This window comes from Drosophila tropicalis, unplaced genomic scaffold, assembly GCF_018151085.1.
Source record: "Drosophila tropicalis isolate 14030-0801.00 unplaced genomic scaffold, ASM1815108v1 contig_593, whole genome shotgun sequence".
Classification (NCBI taxonomy): Eukaryota; Metazoa; Arthropoda; class Insecta; order Diptera; family Drosophilidae; genus Drosophila; species Drosophila tropicalis.
This window is the reverse complement of record NW_027173070.1, coordinates 17,575,852-17,603,416: the sequence shown is the minus strand read 5'-3', so window position 1 is coordinate 17,603,416 and position 27,565 is coordinate 17,575,852. Positions and strand designations below refer to the sequence as shown.

General features: G+C 36.8%; 5 protein-coding genes across 5 annotated transcripts in view; 4 read left to right on the top strand and 1 right to left on the bottom strand.

Annotated features, from left to right (window-relative positions):
* Positions 1–21,401, bottom strand: part of mtt (mangetout) — a 127,679-nt gene extending 106,278 nt beyond the window's left edge. Inside the window, exon 1 of the mRNA XM_068289285.1 lies at positions 20,841–21,401. The gene's annotated coding sequence lies outside the window, so the exon portion shown is untranslated. The remainder of the gene's footprint in view (positions 1–20,840) is intronic.
* Cyp6a14 (Cytochrome P450 6a14) lies at positions 17,662–19,477 on the top strand. Its single transcript, XM_068289297.1, has 2 exons — positions 17,662–18,798; positions 18,861–19,477. The coding sequence occupies exons 1-2, from the start codon at positions 17,685–17,687 to the stop codon at positions 19,274–19,276; spliced, it is 1,530 nt and encodes a 509-aa protein (XP_068145398.1). The 5' UTR covers positions 17,662–17,684; the 3' UTR covers positions 19,277–19,477.
* Positions 19,792–21,365, top strand: Cyp6a13 (Cytochrome P450 6a13). Its single transcript, XM_068289301.1, has one exon. It carries the CDS (start codon positions 19,800–19,802, stop codon positions 21,291–21,293), a length of 1,494 nt encoding a protein of 497 aa, XP_068145402.1. The 5' UTR covers positions 19,792–19,799; the 3' UTR covers positions 21,294–21,365.
* Positions 21,402–22,105: 704 nt separating the features above from the next.
* Cyp6a22 (Cytochrome P450 6a22) lies at positions 22,106–23,939 on the top strand. The gene is given in 3 exon segments (XM_068289300.1): positions 22,106–22,367; positions 22,369–23,389; positions 23,449–23,939. Coding segments are annotated over 3 exon segments (1,500 nt in total). The 5' UTR covers positions 22,106–22,322; the 3' UTR covers positions 23,883–23,939.
* Positions 23,940–24,008: 69 nt separating this feature from the next.
* Positions 24,009–25,819, top strand: LOC137576283 (probable cytochrome P450 6a23). The gene is made up of 2 exons (XM_068289298.1): positions 24,009–25,258; positions 25,324–25,819. Exons 1-2 carry the CDS (start codon positions 24,169–24,171, stop codon positions 25,737–25,739), a joined length of 1,506 nt encoding a protein of 501 aa, XP_068145399.1. The 5' UTR covers positions 24,009–24,168; the 3' UTR covers positions 25,740–25,819.
* The last annotated feature ends 1,746 nt before the right edge of the window (positions 25,820–27,565 follow it).

Genomic DNA, 27,565 nt, shown 5'->3' with positions numbered 1-27,565 from the left:
AAAGAAATCCATTGCCATTGACCAAATAAATTATGTGATTATTTAAATCAGTTTCATTTTAGTTAACGCAAGAGGATTTTCACAGAAAAACAATCTTCAAGTTAAAAGCCTTAAAGTTATACAAAAACTTATGCATTCTATTGATTAGCTAAGACAGACTTTGACAATCTCATTCTATTTTTGCAGAAGCTTCAATTTCTAACTAATGAGAAAACAAGTTGATTCAATTTACCAACAAAATACATACATATATACGAAAATAGAATCAAATTCGAATTGTGTGAGCAACAAATAATCGCATCTTACATGGCCTTAGCATATGCAAATCACAATGTCTGCCAAAACAACAATGAAATCTTATTAAAGGCCATGTCGAGCATCCGAGCACCTCATGCTCTAACTTTGGATCCATCACCCAAAAACATGTCAGAGTAAATTTAAATCACACAATAAAGAAATATTACACCTGCGGTGAATATTTCATATTCTTGTTACCGTCCATATATATTTGTATATATGTATATGTATGTACATTTCTCCTTTGCCTTTCATTTGCAACAAGCTCAAGACTCAAGACTTCAAATCAAAAATAAATTTGTTGCCCCAAACAACAACAATAACAGCAACAGCAACAAAGAAAAAAGCAATCACGAGCTTGAAAGTAAGCAAAAAATCTGCTATCGCCTTCAAGTACAGTTATGTACTAAAGGATACCCTGTTGAAAGACATTTCATTCATTTAAATATTTTATTTAAAGTTGATCGTTTTATTTTTAATAACTTCTGTTGTAATTTCTTTTGATGTGGCAACATAAGTTACAAAAACATAGCAGCGTCAACTCTCATCGCTATTTTTATCAGCTCAGCTTGCAAACATTTGCCTATTAAAGACATTAAATAGTTAAGCAGTAAATTAGTCTTCAGAGGAGTCTGTTCTGGGCCTTAAATCTTTAAGTGATTTAACAATGGCTTTGATAAACCTTTATTTGGTTATGAAAGCGAGGATTTTTCACCTTTTGTAATTAATAGTGGGTCAAAATCTGGCGAGCAAAACAAATTCAAAAAATTCTTTCAGTGGGCAAGTCAACATGTTCATTAAACTTGATCCTTTTATAGTGATTCCTTCAGTGACTCATAAACTCAAATGCTCCCCTGCTCGCTAAATGAATCCACTTACTTGATTACTAGTTTCCTGGCTTATTAAATCAATGAATCATTTCTTCAGTTTTTTTTTAAACTTCAAACACAGCTTCGACTATTAACAATCGCTTCTGTGAATGGTGGATAGGTTTTGCTGTATAGAAATTGCGAAGGCATTGGAATTGAAAACAAACCACTCGACTCTTGATCAAATCAAAAGGTAAGAATATTTTAAAAATCGCCCAAAAAATTGAAGAATTTCTGGTTTTCAGAGACAAGCTTTTTGAAGTTTTGTCATCAATTGTTTGTCGAATGATTATTTTGATTACTTCAAAGTGAACGACAAAGTTTTTGGACTGAATAGTGCTTTAAGAAAACTAAGATATACATAATACATGCGTATTAGAGCGAGTGGAACACGGCTGATTTTGAGATCGTTTGATACTGATACCAAGCTTAATTAAATTGAATGAAGAATAAAGAAAGTACTTAGTTGATGACATTTTTATGCTTTCTTCTGACAGAGTTAAAAATCACAAACCATAAATAAATTCACATTAAATAAAGATCATAGAAATATTTCCATATTTAATCAATAACCGAGACCTCCCGGTATACCTCTCATTGACATTGGAGACCTATAATATGCCCTTTTACTCCAAAGAATTGAGGGTATGAAAAAAAGGTAAAATAAGAAAACGAATCACTACTAAAAAATATGATGAAAATTTGAATAAATTGTTAAAGTTGCAAGCAAAAGGAAATGGATCCAGCATATAAATGCAAATATGCGTGTAATCAGCTTATTTACGCATGTTTATTATAAGCAAATATTAAATTTTCGAAAATTATATTTGACAGCCATAAACAACTTGTTCTGTCCAGGACAACGGGGAATGAGAAAAGATACAATGCGCGTTGCGATGGTCGGTGGGGCGGTGTGTTACGTTGCGGTCCGTGGCCTGTTAGGCCTGGCTAACTTTTTGTGGGTCAGAAACTTTTCTATGCAAATTTTTGCGCAACGAGCTAAATTAACAATTAAAAGAAAATACATATATATATAAAATGAGTGAAACGAGTGAATGTTGACTGCTCATAGTAGAGAATTTGCATAAATTTACATGACTTTATTTCCAGCCGAGAGCGGAGAAACGTGAAAGTGAAAGGAAAAAGTGTGTCAGCATTTGTTAGCATACCATCGCCGCCCCATCGCTCCGTTTGTCCCTCACTTGTCAACCCTTTTTCTTGTGTCATTCTTCATTTCGTTTTTTTTTTTTTTTCGTCTTTGTTTCTGTTACTGTTTTCCTTTTTTCTTTGAGTAACGCCTCCCACATGGCGTATGCGCAATGTCTTTATTGCCTTTTTGCCTACTCACTTTCTTTCCTTTTTTTTTTTTTTGGCTTGCGCTGAGCTAAGTTTTATTTACCATAAAAATATAACTTTTTTTTGTGTTTGCTTTCCCCCCTTGCTTGCATTTGGTTTTGTTCTTGAAGTGGCTTGTTGGTATATAGAATTTACAGTTTTCCATCTGTCAACGACCGCGATTTTGCTGACTAGACAAAAAGAATAAAGAGGGTTGGCAATTTAGAATCGTTGGATTCAAAAAAAAAAAAAAGGAGTCGCCAAGTAGGTTATGATAAATGAACGCAATTCAAACCAAATTTGGTTGATTCTGGTAACTGATCTCAACATCAACATCTTTTTTCTGCCAGAGTCTTTAGGTGTCTTAGTCTTTTCCCTTTGAAGCTTTAATACCAGGTTTTTTAAATGTGTATTTAAAGCTCATTAAAAAAAAAAGTCTAATTTTTAAATTTACTTCATAGAATATAATCTACTTTACGAAACGCTCCTGAAATTCGTAACTCAAGAAACTCAATGAGAGACCCACAGAAGACCAAACTAAAATGGTGAACCTTGATGAATATCATAGGTAAAAAATCTTCGATCAACATAAATTAGTTCCCGATTGACAAAGCACAGCAATGAAAGAAAGATATGAGAAGATAAGGATGAGGAATGCGCAGAATAGAAATGGTTTGAGTAATCGGAGATGTAGGTATGGTAAAACATATACTTATTATTCTAAATGACTTCAATTAGTTTCGTTTTCAGGACTTAAAAAACTCTCTCTTTGCAGCTTTAACTACTTTCTGCTTTCCTTTGAGTTTTGTTTGAAGTATGTGTCCAAAATATCCTGAGTTACTTACATAAATTTCTTATCTTTTTAGAAATGTCACATGTTTTCCACTTAACAACAACATCATTTGAATATTACTCATCTTTAAACAAAGTCAACTATTCATTTATATAGAAGTAAAGTTTTACAATTAAGTAAAAAAGAAAGAAAAAACTTCTTACACTTGCCTATAACAAAAAAACTTTAAGCACTTCAGATGAATTAAAAACAAAAACAGACAAAGAATAAAATAAATTACTTTCAAATTAAATCATTTGTAATGAAAGTATTTGAAAAAAATTATAAAGAAGATCCAAACTAATCTAGAGTCCAAACATTTGGTAAACAATTCTGATAGCTACTCTACTTCCGGTTGGTTACTTATTAGCAATTTTTGTCATTATATAAGTAGTTAGCAATTTTTGTCATTATATAAGTAGTTTATTTAGTAGAAGCAATTTTCATGTTTTTTAAGGACAGAGACTGCTAGATAATTTTACGCCTGATTACACTAAGGAGGAAACAATGTTGAGCCGGCAGTGCCAGCTGGCTAATTGGAAAATGTTGTCAAGCATCTTCGTTGGCCATTCCTTATGCTCATTCCATTCCCTGATGTTGACGACGCCTTGCCCTGGCCTAGCCTGGACGGAGCTTGAACAACTTGGCTTTGAGTTTGCTTGGGTCTTTCTTATTCTTTAGCATTTTGCTCTGCACACTTGACTGCTACTCATTAATTAAGTAAAAGCAAAATCAAGCAAAAGATTTGGGTCAAGCAGAAACAGATCTGTTAATTAATTTTGGAACTTCCCATGTGTGCTGGTATGTGTTGGTGTGGGTGTGTCACATCTGAAGTTGAATTTAAAGTGAAAAAAACACTCTATCTAAAATTTCGTTCGATTTTTTGTTTTTTGTGTTGTCTCCTCTCGCTCTCTGGGACTCGTTTCTAATTCTATATACTTTCAATAATGGGCAAAACTATACAAAAGCTATGACAATTCTATGGCCATCTGATAGTCTTCATGATTGTTTTTGTTGTAGTTGTTGTCGCTTTTATTGTGATTGTTGTGGTTGTTGTTGCCTAGGCCGTGGCGCCACACAAATGTGTTGCGTATGCGTGTGCCCCAAACGATAGAGAGAAATGACAACCCATATAAAACATATGAGCCAAGAAGTAGGGGTTTATAGAACCCAGAGGCTGAAATGAACAAAGAACTATCGGTTATTAAAAGGGGATTGCACCCCCATCTGGCTGACGCCTCTGGTCTTCTATGGAGGAGGAGCAGCAGTCAAAACTACAATGCTCTTACTCCCATTCCAACCATTTGTCCATACCATCACAGACTTGAGACCGCTTCTCTCTTCTCTTCTCAGTTGTCCTTCAGTCTACCAAGTTTACTATAAATAAGCGCCACATGCTCAACATTTTTATGCTGTTTTATTGCATTGCGCTAAAAGGGAAAAGCAAAGCAAAGAAAGAACCGAAACTCAAGTAAAACCCATGACCGTGACCAAAAAACGAAAGGGAAAATAGGGGAGAGTAGCGGACTCATTGAGAGGGAAGCAGTTTCTTGCTCTGGCTGCCAAAACCTTATTATGTGCTACATTTAACGCCCAGATAGCCGAACAGCATTCGAACAAACATGGCAAACATTGGAATTGCGTCTGACTTGCTCTCTCTCTGACTGTCTGCCACGTTTTCCCATTTCCCTTAGCTGTCTCTGTTTCTCTCTCTGTCTATCTCTTTGTGGCCAGTAAGTTCTCATTCTACACATTCTATTGTTTTTCTTACGTTTGCCTTTGCCTTTTCCCTTATTTTATACGCAATGCAATAAAATTAAAGTTGTTTTGTAAGCCTTTCTGGCTTGAAGGTAAGTGTTTTTGACGCCTTCATCGCACTAACTCCAACTTTCGCTCCCTTTTTTCTCACTCTAACTGCAAATCGATTTGCAGTCGTAAAGTAAAAGTAACGCTTAATTTATTACATACTTTTGGTTCGGTGTGCAGCGTTTCCGATTGGCTTTAAGAAAGGCGTAAATTTTATTCATTCTCCGATTGTAAACTATACATATATATATATATATCATTTTGTTTTTTCCACTTCTTTTTTATTTCTCCATTAACAGTGGATTTATAGAAACATCGTGGCTAAAGGCTAAATATTTAATTGAAAATTAATTTGCAAATGTAGTTCATGGCGCGAACACAGCTGGAGCTATTTTTAATTAAAGTTTAATCAAATTAATTACGCAAAATCAAATTAACAGAAATCGTGAGAAAAAAACAAACATAGAATTTCATGTATATAAATTTCATGGCAGAGTGGGCACAAAGCATACATAATAGCTGGCATTGAGGCTTTCTAGTTTGCGGAAATTAAACACCAAGGCACTTTAATGCAACAGTTGACCCACTCAAAAGTCTCAAGTTAACGTGCCAAGTGCCAGGTGAACAGGACAACACAAACACAACTACATCGCTACACAACACTAACAGCTGAACACTCGACACTCAAGTGCAAGTCAATCGAGGCGTAAAAATACTTTCACAGAAGATGGCAGAAGGCAAAATGCAGAATGCAGAATGCGGCTAAGCTGCAGGAGGCAGCCCAAGACAAGCGAGACAACTGGCTGGCAAGATTCATCCTTAACTGCCAAAGTGGCCGTCAGGCAAGTTGGCCAAGCTTTACTACTTTTTTTTCTCCTTTGCTGCTGCTTTCCTATGAGGCATTATACCCTGTACTTCACATACCCATTTCGAGTATATGAGAAACAACATGCAATAAATCATTCTAATTGAGGGGATATCAGAGAACCACTTTAAGCTAAGACAAGGAAGCATGACAAGGAAAAAAACGAAAAACTAAGGTTGATATGTGCTCTTACTGTATACACTTCTCTTGAGGACTTTTTAGACTTTAGTGGCAAAACGGGTGAAACAAAGAAGATGTGAAGTCTAGTGAACTAAAAAACTTATATTTTTTCTGTCTTTTTTAAAAATGGCTAAAGGACTATCGTATAATATTTGCACATATCCAAAGAACAGCTCTCATAGTGCCTAAATTTAACACCTAGACAACTATATGTATATGTATGTATGTATGTTTAGGTACTCTTTAAGACTTTTTTAGTTTCATTGTCCTTACTTACTTGGTCTTCTTATATTGGTATGCCTTTAGAGACCCTTGGTTCTTTGTTTGGCACAACTTAGATATAAGAAACAGAGACTTTCAATAGTAAAATAAACAGAATCGATGATATATCCAGGGCTGAAAATAGTTTTGCTCCAATCTTTATGATTCACTTTCTCTCTTTATAGAACTCTTCGTCGTCTTCGTCTTTTAAATTTTATGAATATCGTTAATAAATCTAGATATGTTTATGTAAATAATAAATTAACCCATAAAAGTCTAAGCAAAATGTCTTTGCGGTTTGCGGTTACGGTACGTCAAGGGAATTTAAATAATTTAGCCATCAAGAATTTAAAAGGTATAGACAAATCGGTGCCATCAATTTGTTGATGCTACTTATTTTTGCAAGTTTTTCTCAACTATTTTCTGCATTTTCGCAGCCAATTTTGAGCAGGTGTCGGCTTGGCCTGTCAAACATTATCGGCTTTGTTCCTCCCCTTCTTGTCGGTGCTTTTGTTGTCCTGGTCGCCATGAGAACATTGTGGCAAAGATTCTTTCAAGAAGATGAACATCAATTTACAAGTGTAAGTGGGAAAAATGTGAAAAGCGGTGTAAACTTCATAACCACGCACACTAATTGTAAGTCTTAAAAACTAGGAAAAAAAATATTTCTTTGCATTTACTCACACACCCACCGACAAACACACACCCCCGCATAGCCACACACTCACACAGAATTCTTGAAGCAAATGCAAATATTTGTTTCGTCTTGGCAGAGAGACGAGTCCCGGTCTCTTGTCTCAGTGATTGGAATGCGGTGGAGAATGACAACGCGCAACTGAAATCACGCAGTTCGCATACGCCATTGAATTTTAAATGAAGTCAGCCATCTCACCCACACGTCTCTCCATCACCCCATTCACGTTTCCATCGCATCACTGGGAGATCCTTCTGCTGGTATAGTGATATGTTTATAAAAATGCAAGCGAAGCCAAGCCAAAGGCAAGGCAAAGGCAAGACCTTAAAAGCCACTCTCAAGCCACGCCCCTCGCATTCTTATTTCTTGAACGAGACCCTACGCTTTCCCCTCCCCCAACTCACACAAACACCATCTCATCACCAAAACATAATTGGTGAAGTGTGCACGTTCTTGTTGTCGTTGGCGCCGCCTGCACATTTGATGCTTATGAAATTTTTACCGTCACTTGAAATTGAAGGAGGGGGAAATGCGGCGGGCGGCGGTAGAATTCATACGCATCCAATAACTGGGAAATGTTTAAGTAGAAGCTTGGAAAAAATTAGCAACGCTTAAAATATTTGTTGGTAAAATATGCAAAAATTGTATAAGCATTTTGCGCATCATTTAAAATTTATGAAAAAGAAACAAAGCAGGGAAAAGCGCTTGAAAAGAAAAATTAAAAAAATAAACTGAGCAAGGTCGCATTTCTACATATAAACAGAGAAAGAGGGGGAGAATGAGGGAAAGCGCAGTAGAGCTAGAAAAGCCATGTCAATTGTAGAAAATCCCATACAATATACATTTATAGAATAGAGTATCATGTCAACGTTTATGCAAATTGTGTCAAAGTTTTCTTTTCTTCATTGTTAACCAGTCCACCTTTAGTTGTTTTATTTTCCTCTCGAGTTAGTGTCTTTTGGGCGCAGACACAATGATTGCCTGACAATGATGTGCAGCTTTCCCTTACCCATTTTTGCTTTTCCTTCCTTTTTGCACATTTGGGCTTATAAATTTTTGAAAGGCAGCCTTAACTTTTCAACAACGCCAGAAAACTTTTCGTAAAAAGGAAAAGACAGAGAAACTTTCGTTTTTTTTTTTTTTTTTTGTCCACGTTTTTTCCTTTTTTATATTTGTCTGTTCATTTTGTAATTTTCATGAGGAGCAGCAGCTGGAAGTTTGCTTTTGCACTCGATGCAAATGCATCGTCGTCAGAAGGCGACGCACTCAGTTGGGAATACCATGGAATTGAGTAGGATGTAGCTGTAGTTGGCCAATAGTTTACTTTAACTTCCTGGCACTGAAGTAGGGTAAAAGTTTCCTCGAGCATTTGCATTAAGTACATACATATATATACCCGTATAAATTTTCTATGACATACTAATGATTGTTCATAGAGTTGGCTAGCCGAAACAAAATAAACCGAGAGGGGATTAAAGTGCATCAAAGAAAAAAAATTTTTGGAATTTCTCAACAACTGTAATATGAGTTAATTGCTATCTTTTCAGTCCCAGCATTTTCCTGCATATTTTCCTGGTTTTCATAAAACCATAGAGAAAGCCTTCACAAATAGACAAAAATGAAAAAACGAAGGTAGGTCCAATTGCAAAGATTTGATCGAACCCACTCACATGCAGTGCATAAATTCTGAAGTATTTTGCAAAATATGCTTTCCAGCACAGAAAAATAGCTTCATTTTGCTAAGACTAGAAAATTGTTGTGTAATTGGAAGCAATTTGGGATTTGGTCATACAAAAGTGATAACAAATGGTGATTAATTGTGTGCCAAGGAAATGAAAAGACTTATGCAAAAAAGTATGCAATATTTTTTTGTTTTGTTTTTGCTTTGCCCACCCCCCAAGGACTTAAAATGAATGGTGCTCTAATAAACACTTGCACACCTAAATATGCAATGGCATTTACTAGGATCTAAATTGTAAGCTGCTTTTCCATGTTTACTAAATAACGAAAGGATTGCATACAGTAAAAATATGCACATAGAAATCGTTTAAATTGCATTTCATTAAATGCCTTTAAAATGGAAAGAAGCTTATTATTTTAGCATTTCTGATGTGAACATCACGAGGATTCATTATAAATAGTTTGCACTAATAACTAATGACGGCAAATGTGCCGCATATTGTATCAGTGAAAGCCTTCTAATGCATCCTAATAAGCGTGAAATGGAAAATTGCATGAAAATGCTGCAGCCATGGAAACAATAGAAAATTTTATGAAAAGCCATTATAATGTAAGGCTAGATTACAGGTAGCTTAAACCAACTGTTCATTAGTATGACAGCGAATGAAATTACATACCATCATGGCAGTAAACTAGGGAATTTTTTTAGTTAACATTTTTTGAACACATCTTTGTCCTTTCTCTTTTCGCCACGAACACTCGTAAAAAAAAAAGGGGAAGCATCTTTCTGCCCCAAAAACAAAATGTTTTATGACCTTTAGTATTTATGCCTTTGGGCAACACAATAACCCCGGGGTATAGACCTTTTCCAAAACTAAATCAATAGCCATAATTTTGGCTGGCACAAACAAATTTCGTTGCAACAAAACATACATACATATACATACATAGGTCTAAACATTGTCCACTCCCATACACGTTTTGGCCATAAATCTAGCTGTGGTCGCCTCTTTTTTGACGCTTTATTAAGTGGCCTATCAAGCCGGACATGTGTTTGCTTGTTTTATTAAGGTTTTTTTTTGTTTGTGTGGTTCTTTTACTCTTGCTTGCCATGATCTTAATTGTGCCAAATGCTCTTTTCTTTGGCTCTGAGCCAATTTCTATAAAAAAAAATAGGAAAAAACCTCAAACGGGGGCCATTTAAATGCTCAATGTTAAGAAAATGTTTTTAGAGCTCGAGGGGGAAAAAAAAAGGCAACAAGAAAAATAACTCAAACAAAAGACAGGAAATTGTTGGTTTGCCAGCAACAAAGAGAAAAGTCAAGAGAATTTAAGATATACAAACTTACTTAACGCTAGATTGGATAAACACTTTTTGTGTCCATATGTGATTTTATTTGATTTCTATTTTCCTTCAATGATTTAATTTTCGAACAAAACATATATCTCTCTTTGATTTTCAAAAGATCTAACTTGTTTGTTTTATTTCATTTTCTTATTTTGTTTCTCTCCTATTGGTATTGTGATTTCTGTAGCATACACAATGGGGTTCGATACGGCTCACTCGGCGTAACACAAACAATTGTTAGCTATATGAACTTTTTCGGGTTTTCTTGTTTTTCTTAAGCGGCTTTTCCACACACAGAGAAGACGAAGCAATGTTTACGTACTTTACGCGTGAAGAAACCGATGATGTTTTTTTTTTTTTAAACACTAAAAACTCATACCGTTTCGCGTTGTGTGATGCGTAGCGAATGAAAAGCCGACTAAATTCCGTTTCTACCAAGACGAAGTTGGTCCAGTAGCAACAGCACCAGCAGAAACATGGGAAATTTTAACAGTGAAATGAAGAATGCTAAAGATGAAAATGAAAGCCAAGCAACACGTGCTATGTTAAACTAAATGTTGACTGCGTTTTAGAGAACTCTTAAAAAATGTACTCTCTTAAGTTGGCCTTTAACCGATGCTGATGGCGTTGAAATGGCATATATTTTATTAAATCTTTCAACTCTCTCTTTCCACACACACACACACTCACTAGATGTTTGGCATAAATACATGTCAAAAGGTTTACCAAGGTGAAGCAAGAAGCCACAGGTGTGACAACAGTAGCAAATTAAGTTGGCCACCATATATAACTCAACATTCACGGAAATTGCCTTCCATTTTCCAACAAAGCATAGAATATATTAAGTATACGACCTGAGGTTTTTTTTTTTTTTGCATATCACTGGAAATTGTATTAGATTATCAACTCTTAGATAGGCCATTGTCTTAAGATATTTAAATTATGTCAATTTAAGTCGAGCAAAAGTGTCAACGACTTTGTACATATCTCGAAAAATAATTCAGTTATTATGAGCCAGGCGAATGAACTTGTTAACCATACATGACCCAACACATACACACACACATCTATACAACAAATGGTGAAAAGTATTTGTTAGAGAGTTGGCGATAACTTTCGTTAGAGACAACTTAATTCGGCCTGTCGAGAGTGCCAAAGCAAAAACACACTCAAAGTATACAAGTCAGCGACATTTTTTGGGATCAGGTTATTTTCATTCCTTCTTCTTTTTTTCTGTTTGGGCTCCATCAAAAGGTTAATGTCATTTGGCATAGAATAGCAGAAAAAGTTGGCAATTGGCTTTTGGCTATACGGTTAGAGGTTACAGATTTCGAGGTGATGCCAAATGTGTGTATGACAATTGTCGGCATTATTATATTTTTAGACATAAATTTTAACGACTCAACTGACTGCAAGTAAATTACTGTGTAAATTGGTGTTGATAAACCAGACAGCAAAGAAAAAAAAGAAACAAATTAAAGAAAATGAAAGAAAAATCTCTTTTAATTTGAGGCATTTTTGTATATTCAAATCACAATCATGTGCGGTAGAGAACTACATTATTTTTTTACTTAAAGACTAAATTGAATTTTCGGTTCAACCACTGGAAATGGCAGGCAGTCAGTCACTTGAGCATGAGTTTGCCAGCATGGGAAATACAAAAGCCCATTCACATTTTCGGGGTAATGACATAATGAAAAGACACTGACGCAGAGACACAGATGCATAAGCAGCTTCCATTTCATTGGGTCTTTGGCCAGTAAAAAGACTTCGCATTCAATTGAGTGTAAGCCAAGGCGACATACACACACAGTCACACAAGAAAAAGTACAAGGTGTTGAGCCACTCTAATGATGTCTACCTGGCTGGCAAATTGCAAGTGCATCAGCATTAGGTACATTCGAGACACGTACAGTGATGACAACTCGTTGACGACTTTAGACAATGCATGCCAAGTAGAAGTTGGGTGCCAGTTGAAAAGAGATGGGAAACCTTTGTCAAATTGCGAATACGCCATGGTGACATCCATGTCATTTCATGTCAATCTAGAAGGTAGAACATCATACAGTAATGCCATTAATCAATGAGCTGACATCGCAATGTCGAAAAGGATTTATTAAGGATTTGCCATTGGCTGTAATAGCAAGTAGTTAGTTGACATTTACCAATCGGCTGAGCAGAATTTCAGATTCTAGATTTCAGTATCTCTGATTTGATTACCGATGAATAGCCAAACAATTTAGCTCAGCTGTGTCTTCTGCTCTTACTCCTTGAATGTAAGTAAGTACACACATCCGTGTGTGTCCATTTGACAGCTTAATGCGTATGTCTGCCAAACGATTTGGAAAATTGATTATTTCCCATGTAGTATACACACACATTCAATCTACACCAAGTCTAGCATATATTTTGGTATTTTTTGGCTACGACAAAATGTCAATGCAATAAACAATTCAGCAGCTGCAATTCAAAATTACGTTACAGAAACGAAACATAGTGGAAAAAGTGCTAGAGTCAGACGTGTCCCTCGATGCACATTTTTACTTTATCGGTGGACTGCAAACCATAAAAATATATCTAGTTATAGAGTATGGTGTTTAGTTTATTGCTATGGAGTGCATTTCCTGAGTTTTAAATCAAGAGCCACTGCAAAAATGTACAAACAAAATTTGTGTATTATACAGTTTTTTCTTTTTTTTTCCCAACTAATGTCGTTTGATTACAAAATTTATGTAAACTATTATATTTTACATATAGAAAACCGATTTTTCTATTTAGTTTCCTAGATTCAGAGTATATGTTGGTCATATGAAAGTTACTTTCTATTTGCATACCCTCTATTAAGGGTGCACTGATGGGTACATTAGAAGAAGCAAGTCCTGTGGCCAAGTTTAGTCTCCAACTAGACAAAGGAGAACTTGAAGTAAAACTTACATCCCAGCAGACAGTATCTAGACGTCGTTTCTTTGAATTTGAGCATGTAGAGTTTCCTGTTTTTTTTATTTCTGTTTTGCTCTCATTCTTTCGCGTTGCCATCGCAGTAAACCACTTCATTCCACTTGAATGCTCCATGTTTGTCATGCCAATGTACAAGACCATTTTGCAACGCTTTGGTTTTTTATTTTATGTTTCCTTTTTCATTTTGCTTTTCTTTTTTTACATTTGTCTTTTTTATTTTTTGTTTTTAGAATTCTTTTTCTCTTTTTGTTTTGCGCCATTTAATATATATTTTTTTTAACATCATTTTGGTAAAAGTACAAAAACAAATCGCATAAATAACATTAAGAGGAAGTAAAATGGGGAGTCGGATGATATTACAAAATGCTTTGTCACCATGCAACTAGGAACTTCCTGAAGTGTTTTCATATTTACCGGCTCAAGTAATTAGCAATTTGTATTACTTGGACTTGGTCAATTTATTTGCGACAAAGCTCTATGAAAATGGCCACTTTACTGGGGGGTCATAAAAGTTCAGAATATGCTGAAACACCTTTTTCTATCTAATAACAGAAAAACGAACCCACAGTAAAATGAAGTAAAAGTGTTCGTGTTCCGTGTCCCAAGTTATAATGAATGCGACCTAAGCATGATTTATATTTATACGCAGCTCATAAATTTAAGAAATGTGGGTAGGTAGACAAACGAAATATCGAAACATAAATACTCTTTTTTGATTTCTTCTATAAAAAATAACAGACACTGCTATAGAAAATGTTGAAATTAAAAGTATATGGCAAATTGTTGAATTAGAAAACTCAATCCTGAAGATTCGAATTAATATCTGATAGTCAGATAGGTTCATTATTTTAGTTTGACGAAAAAAAAAATTGTTTAGCATACTTCTAGGCTTTTGTTTCGTTTATGCTGTATGTGCTAAAGCTCAAACAAGTTCTTAATTACTTTTTAAATTCATTATAAAAGCAATCATTTAAAAAAAAAAAAAAATTGTATTTTATGTAATTTTTGATTTCCCAAAATAACAGATTTATCCAGTGAACAACTACAAGGCGTACATTCTCCTAGAAATAAACGCAAAGAACAGATAAAAACTGTTAAGAACATGTGATAGTAGATTAATGGGTGTTCTGTTTTCTATGCTAACTAAATGATAAGTCTATAAAAATTTTCAAACATTGAGAAAGTAAGTAAAAGTTATTACAAAGAATTCGATTTGTGCAACCATTAATAAACGTTAGAGAGCATGTTTCAACTTACAAAAATTAATTACAATAAAACTTCCAAACCTAACACTGATTAGAGCAGTAACTCCACATAGTTAACTCAGTTAGAAACCTTTTTATTCGTCTGTAAGATGTTGAATTGTCTTTCATGCTAGAGTGAATATGCCTTTTGGTTTTGTATTTTCGCACCTTTTACTATGAAAATTTCTCGTAATTACGTCTGCATTTCGCCATCTCACGTTGATGTCTTCTCCTTAGTGTTACAGTTTGTTTGTGTGGGTATGTGTGTGTGTGTGTGTGTGTAGGTGGTATACAGCAGCTTGGACAGGAACCGACACTTTGACCTTTTGGCCACAATGTTCGCTCGTTAGTCAATGTTCAGCAATTTGTTATGAATCAATAATAAATGTAAATAACATAATAAGTGACTAAGAGCAACAAAAACAACAACACGACAACTGAGAATGGTTATGTTGATGACGATGATGATGATGATGATGAGGGCATCATCTTTGTGCAAGAAATAAAAGAATTTCCGTGAAGTGAAATATAGCAAAACGTAACGAAAACACGCGCTCATTCAATCTAATTTTTCCGCCACATCATGGCAGATGTTTTGTTCACCAAATTGAGAGAAAATCAATGGCCAATGGCAAATGGTATGGTCGAGAATGTAATCTAGGTTTCAGAGTCATCAACGTCCAGTAGGAAAATTACGCTAACTTCCTTTTTCTCCTTTTTGTTGTTTATCTGTGTGTCTTTTACTTTAAAAGCGACATCAGCAAAAACCAAAAAAAAAAAAAAAAAAGGAACAAAAAGTTCACTTCAAATACAAATGCTTTGTAATTTAACAACTTAATGGAGATGAAGCTGCCGGCAGTCAGCCAGGTGCTCTTCCACCTGTTTGACCAAGTTTTTGTTCTACATAGATCCTGACTGCTGTTGGCCTTGTGCCAACGGTAAGTTGTTAGTCGCTCAATGTGTTTGTCGGTTAGTTTGTTTGGTTCATTTTCCTGGCTAATTATTCCATTTGTTCTTTCTTTATCTTTTTTGCATTTCCATTTGGAATTGAGCCCCGCAAGGGTTAAGGTTAAAGTTAAGCATATTTGTTGTTTAGCAGTTCGCATACCGTGACTGCACTACACAAAATATACAAAACAAAGAACTGGCAAAAAGCAAAAAAGTTGGCAAGGCCATCCAGACATATGTATGTATGTGGAAGGAGGTGACTTCTATTAAAACTTGGCCGCAAGGATGACTGTCAAGCTAGCATGGCATGGGCATGGGCTGCCAGTGAAAGTTGAATTTGTACACAAACTTTTGTTCGAATGAAACTGCTAAAGAAATAGTTCAACTGGGTTTAAATGCATTTCGATAATTTTGTCACACAACACTGAGCCATGTGCTGGCTGACACAGACACAAGTGGTGGAAGGCAGTCCTTTTTTTCGCCCCCTTCCTCGAAGCCTCAACTGGGGACAGTCTAACGACCAATTGCTTTTGGCGTCTCATTGGCTTGATTTGTAATTTTGCTGGCTTCCAATTCAATTTCATTTATTGGTAACAGTTTCTTTTCCAAGCAAAGCCAAAGAGGAAAAAAAACCAAACATATTATATATCTGTACTGTATCAATATATAGATTCTATGAAATTGCCACACATTGCCCGCTATAAATTACCCGAATAGAAGAAATGTCTGTTCGAAAACTTATTTTCCGTTGTCGAGAAAAAAAAAACCTTAAGGAGTTCTGTTTCACCATAGAAAACTATACCAATTTGATTACAAACTTGACCAACTTTCTGTTTATATACAAGTGTTGGATTGTATTTGCTTTTCCCCTTAGCTTTGGTAAGGGAGTTGAATGAATTTTTGTTTTGTTTTGTGGGGACATCACGTTGAGAATTTTTATGCCTCATACTTCATTGCAAAGTTGCTTTTTTTTTTTTTTTTTTGTTTATGTCGCGAGCGGGGGGTATTTTTATGTCCATTAGCGGCATAAAATAGACCGTAAGCATTAGGGAGCAAAATCCTTTAAGTATCGACCGAATCCCACATACGAGTTAGGCAATAGAAGATGCTCGTTCTCACCACAACTCTCAGGCTCATTGGTGTTTTATTATTTACCCGGAACGTTAGCTTCTCCTCCCCTTCCTCCTTGCACGTGCCACAGCATCCGCTAATGGATGGGGGGAAAAGCAGAGCCTGAAGCCTGTCTCAGAGGGAGACTCTTTAAATTTCCCGTCAACACTGGCCATCAACATTTGGCATTTAATGTGCCTCTAATCGCTTTCGCATAAATTTTCTCGAGATTTTCTAATAAATTTGTTAAGGCTGTGGGGTGGAGGAGGGTAAATAGTCAAATGGGGCTCACGATTTTATGTTAGTTTCATTGACTTCTGCATGATTCGATTCTGGAGTCACTTGCTTCAAGTTTAATTAAAGCAAAACGGCAAAGAGTCCAGAAAGCCAACAAGACCTGCAAATCTGAATTTTGCTTTGGCCTTTGACATTTCAATTAGGAGAGGCAAATAAGACTAGGGTTTAATTGAAAAATTGCCACTAGAGGGGCAGGCTAGGGGAATGATTGGACTAGCACTTAAAGCAAATATTGGATTTTAAAGCTGGCCAAGGAATGCGATAGAGGATTGAATTCAAAAGAAGTGATAGGCTGTGAGGTAAACAAATACAAGTCAAATTGCAAATAAGAAATGCAATGCAGTAAACAATGAGATGTGACAAACGTTATTCGATTCTGAATACTTAATGTAAAATTGGAAATACTATCAATTGTGGCAGCTTTGAAGAGTTAGGAATAAGAAGCGTCAAAATTTTAACGATGAAAAGTTGCAGATAAACAAAATAAGTTCAAAAGGCATGAGTATAGATTACGATATTCGATATGATATTGTTTCTCATTGTTTCTCCGCTAGAATCAAAAGTAGAAAGAGAAAAATATTACTCTTTTTTGTTGCCATATTTACAAAGATTATAATTATTATTCTCCCAAAATTTGGAGAGTATAAAGAAAACAAATCTCTATAACGAAGCTAAAATTCAATCAAAGTGTTTACATTCTATTTTAAACAAATTCTAAACTCTCTCAAGCATAAAATGGCATTAAGCGAGCTTTTTTCTCAATTTTCTCTCAAATGTCTCCCTGCCTTGCGATAAACAAACATTTCATTAAACCAAGCTATTTTAACATCAGAATACATTATAAAAGTATAAAATTAGACTCTTATCTGCGGATTCTCCAGCTTTTTTGCCTTTAAAATTGGATGAAGAGCGAAAAATGCAACTCAGTCACCATTAGGCAGTCGATCAAGTGTTTCCATTATGTGGTTTACTATATTTCTAGTTGGAGCGGCTGTGGCTCTTGTCTATCACTATTTTCAGAACATCTACAACTATTGGGAACGTCGAAATGTTCCAAATGAACGCCCACTACCCCTTGTTGGTAACATGCAGGGAATCGGGCGAACAAAACATTTTCGTGACGTGAACCAGAGAATATATGATCAATTTAAAGGCAAAACTCCGATTGCTGGAATGTTTTTGTTTTTTAAGCGAGCAGCTTTAATCATCGACTTGGATTTCATTAAGCAAGTGTTGATAAAGGATTTCACCGTGTTTCATGATCGTGGCGTATTTAGTAATGTGGAAGATGACCCTCTAACTGGTCACCTCTTAACCCTGGAGGGAGATGAATGGCGTTCCATGCGTAATAAACTATCGCCTGTGTTTTCCTCTGGCAAAATCAAGCATATGTCCAAAGTGGTAGTCGATGTGGGTCGCCATTTGATCTCTGTCATGGAAACGGCTGTAAAGGCAGCTGCTGTCGATGATAGCGAGGTGGAGATTAAGGAATATTGCGCCCGCTTCACCACCGACGTCATTGGTAGCTGTGCCTTCGGTCTGGAGTGTAATTCTCTAAATGATCCCAAAGCCGAATTCCGTAAGAAGGGTCGCATGCTATTCGAACAGCCTCGTTACAGTCAGCTAGTAACCTTATTTATTTTTACAAATCCCAAATTGGCCAAGAAGTTGCATTTGAAAGCACTTCCCGATGAGCTATCCGAATTCTTTTTGAAAGCTGTACGCGATACCGTGGACTATCGTATCAAAAATGGTGTTCAACGAAATGATTTTCTTGATCAGTTGATCGAGCTCAAAGCAGCGAACGAAGAGTTAGCCAAACAGGGCAATGGCATTGACCTTTCACTGGGTTTGACTATCGAACAAATGGCTGCCCAATCCTTTGTATTCTTTATAGCCGGATTTGAGACTTCTTCAAGTACCATGGCCTTTTGTCTCTACGAATTGGCTCTGCATCAGGATATTCAACAGCGTTTAAGAGATGAAATTAATACAGTTTTGAGCGGAGTAGAGAATCAAGAGTTGACTTACGATGCCATTACGCAAATGACTTATCTGGATAAAGTTTTAGCAGGTGCGTAATACAAAGTTGCGCCGAGAAATCTTTGCTACAACATTTTATTCAAATTCTTGTAGAAACTCTACGTAAATATCCAGTATTGTCTCAGCTTATACGAGAAGCCAGACAAGATTACAAATTTCCAGAAAGCGAACTCGTTATCGAGAAGGGCACTTCAGTTCTTATACCCGTACATAATATCCATCATGATCCTGAACTATATCCCGAACCAGAACGCTTTGATCCCAGTCGCTTTGATCCAGAGATGGTGAAAAATCGTCATCCTTGTGCCTATCTACCCTTTGGCGATGGTCCACGGAATTGCATTGGCCTGCGCTTTGGCAAAATGCAGGCAAAGATTGGTTTAATCTCTTTGCTCCGAAATTTCAGGTTCAGTGCTTCAAAGAAAACCGAAATTCCATTGGTCTTCAGTAAGAAAACACCTACTCTATCTACGGAGCATGGCATACATCTTAAAGTGGAACGTATTTAATCGAAAAAGCACTTGCAAATAAATTTTTTACATTTCTATAATGTTTAATATTCTTTTGCCAAAAGTGTAACACAAAATATTTGCAAACATTGTATGCCAAGTTTTTCCTGTCTTGTGTTTATTGTTTTCTGTAATATATAACCCATCTTATTCTATTTTGTTACGGAAATAAATAATTAACTGATTTGTTGCACCTAATAATTTTAGAATACAACTGCATAAAATGGAAAACTAATAGGTCTAATTCCGATTCAGACAGTTTCGTTCATAAATATGTATCTTGGGGATATGTTTTCATATCTAGACCAAAAATGATTCTTAAGCCGGTAATTTCTGTTTGCGAAATGCAAAGTTATAGCCAAAGCCTAGTTAATGGAGCGGTTTTTATAGTATTGTAAGCACACATAACTGTGCAATTTTCTCAATAAAGAAAATTGTTGAAATTGAAAGCTTTCGAGAGAGCAAGTTGTCGTAAAAGCATTGCAAAGTGTTTTAGTTGCATATTATTCGAGCGATAGAAACGATGTCTGTGATTTTATTACTTATCGTTATCAGTGTAATTGGCCTTATCTTTGTCTGGTTACATCAACACTATGGCTATTGGCGCCACAAAGGTGTGGCCCAGGAACCGCCCCTGTATTTCTTGGGTCACATGAAAGGCTTTGGTCGTAGTCTACATTGGACGGATATCAATCAAAGAATCTACGAAAAGTTCAGTGGAACTCAACGTTACTGTGGCTTTTTCACTTTTCTAAGTAAAGCCCTATTCGTAATGGATCTGGATTTAATAAGGCAAATAATGGTCAGTGATTTTGGCAGCTTCGCCGATCGGGGTCTGTTTCATAATGTGAGAGATGATCCTCTAACTGGGAATCTACTGTTTCTTGACGGTGTCGAATGGCGTTGGCTGCGTCAGCATTTGACTCCAGTTTTTAGTTCAGGTAAAATGAAATTTATGTTCCCCACCATGGTTGAAGTGAGCGAAAAACTGTTAAAAGTTTGTCAAAGCCAATTGGGTGACATGGAAGCCAAGGATTTGTGTGCCCGGTTTACCACAGATGTTATTGGCAGTTGTGCCTTTGGCTTGGAATGCAACAGTCTCAATGATCCCGATGCACTATTTCGTCACATGGGGCGTTCAGTGACAGAGAAGCCTCTGCACTCTGGCATAGTGATAGCTTTGATGTTTGCTCAGCCTAATTGGGCAAGAGCATTGCGTTTGCGACTCTTTCGACCCGAGGTGAGTGAGTTCTTCCTAAACACTGTGAGTCAAACACTGGAGTACCGAAGGCGAGAGCGTATACAACGTTCGGATCTAATGCAATTGCTTATGGAATTGAAAGCAGAAGATCGGGTCCATGATGGCTTATCCTTCAAACAAATAACAGCTCAAGCTTTAATGTTCTTTCTCGCTGGTTTCGATACGTCCTCAACTACTATGTCTTTTTGCCTCTACGAATTGGCTCTGAATCCTACTGTTCAGGAGAGACTTCGTCAGGAAATTATTAACAAAATAGGTTCAAATCAAAAGCTTAATTATGAGACAATACAAGAAATGCCATACCTGGAGCAGGTTATATCTGAAACTCTGCGAAAATATCCCATTCTGCCGCATCTGCTGCGTCGGTCAACCAAAGAATATACCATACCCGACTCGGAGCTTAAGCTAAAGCCCGGCATGCGAGTAATGATTCCTGTACATAGCATACACCATGACCCGCAGCTATATCCAGAGCCACTGGTATTCGATCCAAGTCGTTTCGAGCCGGAGGAGATTAGGAAACGCCATCCATTTGCCTATTTACCCTTTGGGGAAGGTCCACGCGCTTGCATAGGCGAACGTTTTGGTAAAATGCAAGTGAAAATTGGCATTATTTCTTTGATCAGAGAATTCCAATTTTCCAAATCTGAACGTACACAGATTCCTCTTCAGTTTTCCAAGGTCAATTTTCTAATTGGCAGCGAGTCGGGAATACATCTAAAAATGGAAAGGGTATCAAATATAGAATTCATATAGATCAGTAAGAGCCAAAGAAACAGAGATAAACTTTTTAATAAAGCATAAACAAATTGCAGTTATTTTTATACATTTCTCTTTCCTTTGTCCATTATCTGTTTTTGTGTATACCCTAACAAGTGTGAGTATGTGAATTCGGATGTTTAAGTCAGTTGGAAGAATACATACATCAGATTAACGAGACATGAATACTTATAAATTTGATACTTACATGCTTTAGTTAACTTGAGCTCTTTGGTCAAGTAAGAATAAGTTTCAAAAGGCAGACTTTGCTATACCCTCTAGCAAAATAAAACCTGTCACTTAAAAGTCCATTTGGTTTATACACATAACTTGGCCATTTCGATTCCGATTTTTATGAAATTTGATAAAATGATAGATATTAATTCTACATGTATATTGCGTCAAGTACCGAGGGGCAAAAACAATTTTTAAAAATCCGCGAAAGCACTATACTTGATCAGGGTGTTTACTAAATCGAGACATTTTAAAAATTCCGATCGCAAAGCTCATAAAAATGTACAAGTCACCGTCGACTCGTCGTTTCATACTGATCAAGAATTTATATTCTGAATTTTACAAAAGGTATACGATCTTCGTTCTGAAGCTATCTCGACCTTCTCTCATTCTTTGCTTAAGATGCTGAGCGGCAATCAGCTGTTGTTTACAGGCATTCCGTTATATACAGAGATTGCTTTGATCAAGTTCATGGTCGTCGTCTCTCTCTCTCTCTCTCTCTTTGCTTGGGGTATTTACTTGCTCTCCCACACATACATAACTAAATGATCAACGACATGGAAAGAAAGAGGCACGGAGAACTAGATTGAGTTCTAGCGATGTTTAGTTTTGATTCCATTTTCCAGTTCGAAATTGTATTATTGTATTCCTATGTATTTAATTAAACGAGGTTATCAACAATTTGCTTTTTATGCTTTGCTTGTTTACATTCGTTATTGCACTTTGCTCTGGCCAGCAAGTTCGCATCTTAAAGCAGTTGTCAGTTGAAAGTGAAAAGCTGAGGGATCGAGAATGCTGGACGTGATCGCCTTGGTTTTGATTACACTGGCCATTGGCTTTTTGGTTTGTGCGTACCCGGCTCAATTATTGGGCACGTCGGGGTATTGGCCATGTGAAACCATCATTTCCCATGGGAAACATGCAGGGATTCCGCACTACGAAGCATTTCAAGGATATCATAACACCGCTGTACGAACTCTTCAAGGACAGCGGGGCTCCATTTGCTGGAGTATTCATTATGTTACGTCCCGTGGCTGTTATTTTGGATCTGGAACTGGCCAAGCATATATTGATTAGAGATTTTGCCAATTTCGAAGATCGCGGCATGTATCACAACGAGCGTGATGATCCACTTACTGGGCATCTGTTTCGCATCGATGGACCCAAGTGGCGACCATTGAGACAGAAAATGTCCCCCACTTTCAGTTCGGGTAAGATGAAGTATATGTTTCCCAATGTTTGCGCTGTCGGTGAGGATTTGGCTGTGGTCTGTGGTGAATTGGCGGACAATGCCATTTGTGGGATACTGGAAATAAGTGATCTAATGGCTCGCTATACCACGGATGTGATAGGACGCTGTGTCTTCGGACTGGAGTGTAACGGCCTTAGGAACCCAGAGGCTGAGTTTGCTGTTATGGGACGAAGAGCGTTCACCGATAGACGGCATAGTAAACTGATCGATGGTTTTATAGAAAGTTTTCCGAATCTAGCTCGCACTCTACGAATGTGCCAAATCCATCAAGATATCACCGACTTCTATGTGGGCATTGTTGAGCAAACTGTGAAAATGCGTGAGGAACAAAATATCGTGAGAAATGATTTCATGAATCTTCTCATCGAAATGAAGCAACGTGGCGAGCTTACGTTAAAGGAAATGGCAGCCCAGGCATTTATATTTTTTGCTGCTGGTTTCGATACCTCTGCATCAACGCTGGGATTTGCCCTCTTCGAACTGGCAAAGCAGCCCGAATTACAGGAGAAGCTCAGGCAGGAGATTGTGGCAGCTATAGAACTCCATAATGGAATATTTACCTATGAGGCTATGCAGGAACTCCGCTTCATGGAACTAGTAATAGCAGGTACGAATAAAAATTCCATTATTAAATCCGAATTTTCATTTAAAATTACTTCTTTTCAGAAACTTTGCGTAAATATCCCGTCTTGCCACATTTATCGCGCATCTCTCGTCAATATTATGCTTGCAAGGGGAATAAACACTTTTACATTGAACCCGGTCAGATGCTTATCATTCCCGTTTATGGCATTCATCATGATCCTGCTGTGTACCCAGAGCCACACAAATTTATACCCGAACGATTTCTGGCCGATCAACTAGCACAAAGACCTACAGCTGCCTGGCTGCCTTTCGGCGATGGTCCTCGCAATTGCATTGGCATGCGTTTTGGCAAAATGCAAACTTCCATTGCTTTGGTTCAACTCTTGAGACGTTTTCACTTCAGTATCTGTCCACGCACTGACCGAAAAATTGAATTTGTCAAATCAAATATTTTACTGTGCCCTTCAAAGGGAATTTATTTAAAAGTTCAGGAGATTGGAAAATTATCGAAATAAGCATGACAAGGACACAATTCGTTTAAAACAAAAAATAAACAACCACTTAGTTACTTAGTTGGATTCTATCGACTTGCTGATAAGGTACTCGTATTTATTACCACCAACAACTTCTCATTCAGTTTTGAAATTGCTTATTGCTTATAATTTCAATATATACAGAGAAATTGCAATATTTTCTTGTAAGCAAATAGTGCGAGAGCGAGCTTTTGCCTTCAGTTTCGAATCATATATAAAGAACTTTTGACGACATTAACTATTTAGTATCAAACGAAATATCATCGGAATGGCGTTGGTTTTGGCACTCTTCGCGCTTTTCGTATCGCTTCTATTGTTTTTCGCCCGACGACGTCATAGCTACTGGCAACGTCGAGGTATACCCCACGATGTACCCCATCCACTTTGGGGCAATATAGGAGAATGGCCAAAGAAGAAACACATCGCTTTTATCTTCAAGGACTATTATAACAAATACAAGAACTCAAGTAGTCCATTTGCGGGATTCTATTTCTTTTTCGCAAAAAATGCCGTGCTCACCGATTTGGAATTAGTCAAACGTGTGCTAATCAAAGACTTCAATCATTTTGAGAATCGTGGAATATTCTATAATGAAATTGATGATCCTCTGTCAGCCACATTGTTCAGCATTGAGGGACAAAAGTGGCGCCATTTGCGCCATAAGCTGACACCTACCTTTACCTCGGGCAAAATGAAACATATGTTCCCGATTGTCGTAAAAGTGGGAGAGGAAATGGACAAGGTATTCAAGGACAAATTGGGAAATGCAAAAGGCGGAAAAGTTTTAGAAGTGGTTGATCTAGTTGCACGTTATACATCCGATGTAATTGGCAGTTGTGCTTTCGGGCTGGAATGCAATAGCTTACATGATCCCCAAGCAGAATTCGTCCAAATAGGTAGGAAAGCTATCAGTGAACGGCGCTATTACGGTCTCCTGGATTTCTTTCTTTTTGGTTTTCCTACATTGGCACGACGCTTGCATCTAAAGTTTAATGTGCAAGAGGTCAGTGACTTTTACACCAGGATTGTTAGGGATACAATTAACTATCGTCTTAAGACGAAAGAGAAGCGTGGTGACTTTATGGATAGTTTAATTGAGATGTATCAAAAGGAACTGGAAGGGGATTCAGAAGAGGGACTGACTTTCGATGAACTCTTAGCCCAGGCATTCATTTTCTTTGTCGCTGGCTTTGAGACCAGTTCCACCACCATGGGTTTCGCCCTATACGAGTTGGCTCAGCATCAGGATATACAAAACAAAATAAGACAGGAAGTTAACGAAGTTTTGGCTAAGCACAACAATGAATTCACCTATGATAGTATCAAGCAAATGAAATATCTAGAACAGAGTGTTATGGGTAAGTGATTACTAGGTCAATGAAAGTCTTTGTTTGGTTTGTTGATCCAATATATTTTTCCACAGAAACTCTACGCAAATATCCTGTTCTGGCCCATCTTACACGTCTGACCAATACGGATTATACACCCGATGATTCAAAATATCATATAGATAAAGGCACAGTTGTTGTTATACCTGCTTTGGGTATCCACTATGATCCCAATATTTATCCACAACCTGAGAAATTTCAGCCAGAACGTTTTACCGAAGAGGAAATTCAAGCTCGACCTCCTTGCACTTGGTTGCCATTTGGAGATGGCCCTCGAAATTGCATTGGTCTACGTTTTGGTCTTATGCAAACATGTGTGGGTCTGGCTTACTTGATAAAGAACTACAACTTTAGTGTGGCTCCAGAGACCCCAATACCCATGAAATTTGTCACAAAAAGCATTCTGATATCAGCCGAAAATGGCATACCCTTGAAAGTTGAAAAACTGTAATCAATATTATAATAATAAATATCAAAGAAGTTAAATTCGGCTATGCCGAAGTTTATATACCCTTGCAGTCCGATCCCAAAGATTTTCATACTTTATCTCACCCGGGTAAAAAAAAAGCTCCCAAAAAAATTTCATCCCGATAGCTCTTAAGATGGCTGAGTAAAACGCGTACGCACCGACGGACAGACGGACAGACGGACATGGCTATATCGACTTAGCTTCTCATGCTGATCAAGAATATATATACTTTATGGGGTCGGAAACGTCTCCTTCTGTGCGTTACAAACATCTGACCAATTTTATAATACCCTCTGCAAGGGTATAATAATAGTAATGTGTACTATTTATGCACAGATTTTTATACCCTTGCAGAGGGTATTATAAAATTGGTCAGATGTTTGTAACGCACAGAAGGAGACGTTTCCGACCCCATAAAGTATATATATTCTTGATCAGCATGAGAAGCTAAGTCGATATAGCCATGTCCGTCTGTCCGTCTGTCCGTCGGTGCGTACGCGTTTTACTCAGCCATCTTAAGAGCTATCGGGATGAAATTTTTTTGGGAGCTTTTTTTTACCCGGGTGAGATAAAGTATGAAAATCTTTGGGATCGGACTGCAAGGGTATATAAACTTCGGCATAGCCGAATTTAACTTCTTTGATATTTAAACCTATTCTTATCACGGAGAAAAAAATGTTTCGATGATTTTATATCACCGATTTCTACGTGAGCAATGTTGAGGAAACTAAAAAGAATACCAGAGGGCCGGGGCTTAGCCGTAGTTTGTATACCCTTGAAAATTTTTGTTTATACTTACTTAACCGTCAAACTAGAAAAATACTTAAACATATAAAAAAGATAGTGTTAGCTAAAGAACAGCTTCAAACTTTGGCTGAAGCAATCTGTCGCATGTAACGTGCTATTTTATCGAATCTGTATAACAAAGTTACAAAGTTATTGATAAAAATCACAGTATCTGATATAGTCCCCTGATCTTGATCAAATTTGGCACATCCGAGATATACAAACTGTGCAGTATATACATGCCTAGATGCAAAATTTCAACTCGGTAGATCTTCCGGTCAAGGAGGAGTTCGGGTCGATCCAGACGGACGATCGTCGTACTGATCAAGAATATCTACTTTATATGGACGGTGTTTAAGAATAAACATCGTTTTCATCTGAAATGGCTTCACCAAATCAGATTGAACAAAGAAATATGCAAAACATAAAACAAAAATAGCTGATACAGATTCATATATCAAGTATGGCTCAAAAACCAAACAAATCGGGCGTCCAAACTCTGTGGAAAAGCACTTAAGATTTTAACAGCATTTTTAAGAACAATTGTCGGCCCCTAGAGTCTAAAAATTCATTTATATACACAAGACTTTTGTTAATAAAATCAGTTCATATTTTGAATTGAAAGAATGAAGATTGGGTTATTCTTCTTCTCCGGAATCCCTATTCATTTTGGTCCTTCGAGCCGGATGGATCAGTCGGAGATGCTTCCTTTTATGCATTGCACACTTCTGAGCAAAAATAATATACCCTTTTGGCAAGGGTATAAAAATAAACACTCTAAGTTGGATGAGCTATGAGCTGGCTGATAAGGAACTCGTAACTATTTCACCATGCTTTTTAAATCAATTTTGGTAAGATTATTGTTTTTAATTTCAATAAATCCAAGTGAAATTAGAATATTTTATTGTCTGAAAAATATTGATTTTTCAGATAACTTTTTAACTTGTAACTTGTTTTATAAAATAATTTTAAATCCAAGTCTCAATGAATATTAAACTTGCATGTCATCGTTAGTAGTCAAG